Source organism: Kryptolebias marmoratus, unplaced genomic scaffold (genome assembly GCF_001649575.2).
Source record: "Kryptolebias marmoratus isolate JLee-2015 unplaced genomic scaffold, ASM164957v2 Scaffold90, whole genome shotgun sequence".
Classification (NCBI taxonomy): Eukaryota; Metazoa; Chordata; class Actinopteri; order Cyprinodontiformes; family Rivulidae; genus Kryptolebias; species Kryptolebias marmoratus.
In genome coordinates this window covers 4528-9393 of record NW_023665824.1, presented here as the reverse complement: position 1 = coordinate 9393, position 4866 = coordinate 4528, and the positions used below count along the sequence as shown (strand labels likewise).

Below are 4866 nucleotides of genomic sequence, written 5' to 3'. Positions count from 1 at the left end.
GCTCTGGAATTATTAATTATTTTTAAATCTTTTAAAAATGTTAAAATTAAAAAATAAATTTAGTTAAACATGAAGTTTTTGACAACAGTTGATCAAATTATTTAGAAATAAAATATGAAGATAACGACAGGTGAAGTCAGGTGGATGCCACAGGCCCCGCCCCCGGCCCAGGTGAAGTCAGGTGGATGCCACAGGCCCCGCCCCCCGGCCCAGGTGAAGTCAGGTAGATGCCACAGGCCCCGCCCCCCGGCCCAGGTGCGCCTCATTAAAAGGCTGTGAAACAGATTGATGTGTTTGACTGAAACGAAGGCGCTGAACTCCGAGCAGAAATGTCCACCAGCGGAGTCCAACCTGCAGCCCAGAGTCCACTGCTGTCCTCCAGGTACGAACCAGAACCAGAACCGGTCTCTGCTGGACTCAGGCATCATTTCAGGAGGGGCTGCTTTTAAACTCAGACACTTCCGGTCAGGTTCTGGACGCAGGCTTGTTGTTTGGTGAAAGTTTCTGTCTGCGGGTTGAACAGCTTCAAACATTTATTTTATGTCTTGTCTGAGTTTAAATCTTCCTAAAACCCAATTTAGGGTTTAATTTCTGAGCAAAACGGATGAGTTTGATTTTCATCCATCAGCCTCTGAGTTTAGTTTTTCAGGTTCATCAGCTGAACTTTCCAAAGAGAAACTTAGTTTCAGAGTTTTAGTTGTTTGTTGACAAACAAACTGATTCTTCCTGGTCTTCTATCAACACAATGTTGGTTTAATTAAACCTTAAGTTAGAGTTTTTAGTTTGATCCTCCCAATAAATGAGACATAAATAAACTTTAGATTCATTATGTTCCAAAGTAAAATGTTCTTGGGCCAAATTCTTGTTTCTGATATTTCTGCAGAAATCTGAGGAGCGTTGATTTATTTATTCTTCACAATAAAAACAAGAAATGTTTGTAAATATTTGTAACTTTACAACCAATAATGTCAAACTCGGCTGTTAATTTTCAGTAATTTAGGTGGTTTTAACATTTAAAGAGTCCTGTTTATCTCTGTTAACTCAGCAAAATAACCAAAACTTTAAATTTGAAAATAAAACCCAGGATAACTGAGTGGACATAAAAACAGGAGTTTGACAAACGGTCTGTGTGAGAACATGAGAATGGAAATAAAAACAACAATAATTTTTAAATCTGTAAGAGATGAACGTCTCCTTTATTCTGATGAAGATGAAGCCCAATGTTAAAATACAGACTGAGTTCAGGGGGGGGCTCCTCAGACGCGCCCCCCCCCCAGGAGTCTGCTCAGATCCAGACCCTGAGTGGGTTCTGTTGGCCAGGCCCGCTTCAGGCCCAGTTAGAACCTGACCTCCGACTTGTTTTGAGTTTCGGCCCATTTGTCCCGTCGGGTCCCTGTGGGCCCGGTCTGACCCCCACTGCCCTCTCAGCTTCTGTTTCAGCCCCTGGTCATGTGTTTGTGCAAAGGGTTGGTCCGCGGCCGTTTGGACCGGCGTCCCCGACCTGCTGCCCGCCGCCACGGGATGCTCCGCCCCCGAACCGTGGCTCCTCCCCGGCTGCAGCTCTGTGTATGACAGCCTGGTCAGGTAGGAGGCCGGCCTGGTTCTGCCGGGACGTCAGAACTTCAGATGTCGTGTTTCAGGAACATGTGGCTCAAAGCAGCTAGGCTGGTCCGGTTCTGGAAACGACCCAGTTTATAGATCTGGATCCTCAGTTCTGTAGTTTAAAGTTTGTCCAACAGAAAAACAAACTTCCTTTTCATGAGCAGTAAAATGGCGTTCTGTGGAAGTTTGCTGTTTGTCCCTCTGAGACGTCTCACCGTCCTGCTCCTTGGATCCTAACAAGTCTGTTTCCACAGCAACATGTCCCCCGTCCCCTCGTCTCCTGCTGCCAGCGGCCTGAGAGGACGAGAACGAGCCGCCGGCAGCAAAACCCGCAGGTTGGTATTTCACCTGGTTTCTTTAGGTGACCTTTCCTGTAAGCTCTTAAATGCTCTCCATGAAGTTCAGGTCAGAAGGAAAACTCTGAAAGACCACTTGGTGGTTCAGAGTCCTCCTTCTGGAGGGTTTCTGGTCCTCGCAGGCCACCATCCTGCAGGTTTCAGATGGTTTGACTTGAAGGAGCCCCAGGATCCTCCAGGGGGAGCTGGACTGGGAGGTCTGGTTTCCCTCCTGGACCCGAGAAAGGATAGAAATGAGGACTGGATCAGGACTTCTTCTCTAAGACTTTAAGAAGTTGGGATGTTGTGTAAAATATAAAAACTCAATGTAACGTTTGTAAATCAGAGAAATCTCATTTTATTCTTCATGGAACTCAGTAAACGTGTTGAAACTAAAAAACTAGACTTTTATTTTATTCTCAGGATGTTTTTCTCCCACTTCTGTCTCCAGGCCGTCCATCCTGGAGCGCTGCATCCTCAAAGTGTCCACCAGCAGCGTGGCTGTGGGGACGGACGACAAGGACAAGAGGTGTGTGTGACGCTGCTCTGCACCTGCACAGGTGACCTGAGGACATGTGTTGAACAGGTGACTGTGTCCCGCAGGCCCTCGTACGGTCGCTGCTACAGCCGCCTGCCGGACCCGGCCAACACCGAGACCAACGGGGCGGTCCTGAAGAGGCGCCAGAAACAGATCCAGTACGGCAAGAACACCAGCGGCTACCAGAACTACCTGCAGCAGGTCCCCAAGTGAGAAAACCCTGAGACCAAACTGCACCTGAGCTCTGACCTGAAATAAGCCCCGCCCTCTAGCAGGTATCTCCATCTCTCCTCCTCAGACACCTGAGGGATCCGAAGCTCCACCCCTCCACGCCCAACAAGTACAGGAAGTACAGCCGGCGCTCCTGGGACATGCAGGTGCGCCTGTGGAGGCGGGCGCTGCACCTGTGGGACCCCCCGAGCAGCGACCAATCAGACGGCGTGGGCACACCTGACCCGGTGGAGCAGCTGTAGGTGGAGCCTGAACCTGCAGACGTCACGTCTGCTTGGAGTAAAATCTGTTCTTTGTCTGCAGGCAGAGCCAGCTGGCCAAGATGACATCAGACCTGTGTGAGGAAGGAGGAGACGAGCAGAGAGAAAAGGAGCCTCCTGCAGCGTCTCCTCTGTCTGTGGAGGTGCCCGGAGTCTGGACCGTCCCGCTCTCCCCGGTACCAGCAGTCCCCGGTCTGCTCAGAGCCGGATGTTTAGGGTTGGAGTTCTGGTCTGACAGAACCGGAGAGCTCAGCTGTCCTGACTGCGGTCGGTTCTGATGTGTTGGAACTATCGGGTCAGGAGCTGTGCTGAACCGGTCCAAAAAATAATAATCAGGCGACTCTTCTGTCGGTCGCCTCCATAAACTCCTGACTTCAATCCGTTTCTGAGGTTTTACAGACTTGAGGATTTTATTTTGAAATGCTGCCTTTTGTTTCGCCGTCAACAGGAAACATCAGTTTGGACTTTCCGCTGGTTCTGTGACCAAGCTGAACCAGACCTGAAAACCCGACTGGTTTTATAAACTGGAGCAAATATTTCTGAATGTTTTGTTTCCCGTCCTGCAGATCTGTGGGTTCAGTTTGACTCTTCATCCTAATGACTCTGGTTTCTTCCTGTCCTCCTGCAGCAGCCGGAGCCGAGCTGCCGGCCTCGCCGCTCTCCTCCCGGCCTGAGTTTCTCCCGCAGGAGTCAGCTGACCCCTGACCCCAGCCTGGATGACTGGCTGCGCTCCCTGATGGAGACCGACCACGCCCCAGGTGAGGTCACATGACCCCAGCGGGTTTCAGTTTTAACCAAACTGGTTCTGAGGACATGAAACCCAAACGCCCTACGTTCTTTAAGGCCCGACAGAATCAGACTCTTATTTTGAAATGTAGCTTTATTTTAAAAACCAGACTCTGCAGAAGCTTCCAGTAAATTCTTCTGAACCCGTTTTGGTTTTTACCGTTCAGATGAATCCTGGATCCATCCGTTTGTTCTCCACCTGATCGGAGGTTCTTGTGTTCTCAGATTTCGGTTCTGATGACCAGCAGGTCCCGGTGTTCTCGGACCAGCTCTTCTGGAACCCGTACTGATGGGAGGGACCTGGTCCTGTCTGCGGTTTCTCTTCATCATCAGGTCCTCGTCTTTTTAACGTCACTGACTTCACCGACTGCGGGGACTCGTGTCCCTGACCCGAGCTTCGTCCTCTCTTCGTGTCCTCCTGGAGACGGGAGGAGGGGGACAGCTGGACAGTCTGATCGTTTGCACTTTGAGTTTCCTGTTGAACTGTCAGAGAACGCACCTGTCACCCGAGTCCTGCACTGAGGGGAGTCACCTGGTTGTCCCCGAACCCGTTTCACTCCGGTTCTGTTGTCTTTGGTCCACCGTCACCTCCGTCCTCTGCCGTCTGGATCCGGCTCCTCCTGATCTGTGGCTCACCGGGTTTTTTTTACTTTTTGTGCTGCTTTATTATTGAAATCAAAGCTGAAAGTTGTGATAAATAAAGATGCAAATAAACTATTCTAAATTCAGCGGCTGCTTGTTTGTTTCTCTGTAAACTGCAGGATCGGTGAAATGCAGGTCAGCACTCAACGTAAACAAAGACCCGAGTCACGTGACTGACCTCCATCAGGCTGCGAACGGCTCAAACCTGTCGGCCATGTTTGTTTGGTCCCTTCAGGTGTTTCTGAAGGTCAACATGAGGGGGTTCGAAACTGTTTGAGCCATCGATGACCTAAAGCAGTGCTGTCCAACCCTGGTCCTGCAGGCTTCAGGTGTCTCTCTGCTCTGACTCACCTGATCTGAGTGATGAACGGGCTTCTGCTGAGGAACATCTAAAACCTGCAGGATGGAGGACCTCCAGGACCAGGGTTGGACACACCTGACTTAACGGAAAATCTGCATCGACAGGTGAGGG

General features: G+C 50.1%; 1 protein-coding gene across 1 annotated transcript; it reads left to right on the top strand.

Moving 5' to 3' along the window:
- The first annotated feature begins 261 nt into the window (after positions 1 to 261).
- slbp2 (stem-loop binding protein 2) lies at positions 262 to 4480 on the top strand. Its single transcript, XM_017404425.2, has 9 exons — positions 262 to 382; positions 1429 to 1584; positions 1857 to 1937; positions 2389 to 2466; positions 2541 to 2684; positions 2774 to 2944; positions 3010 to 3142; positions 3595 to 3724; positions 3978 to 4480. The coding sequence occupies exons 1-9, from the start codon at positions 330 to 332 to the stop codon at positions 4040 to 4042; spliced, it is 1011 nt and encodes a 336-aa protein (XP_017259914.1). The 5' UTR covers positions 262 to 329; the 3' UTR covers positions 4043 to 4480.
- Positions 4481 to 4866: the final 386 nt, after the last annotated feature.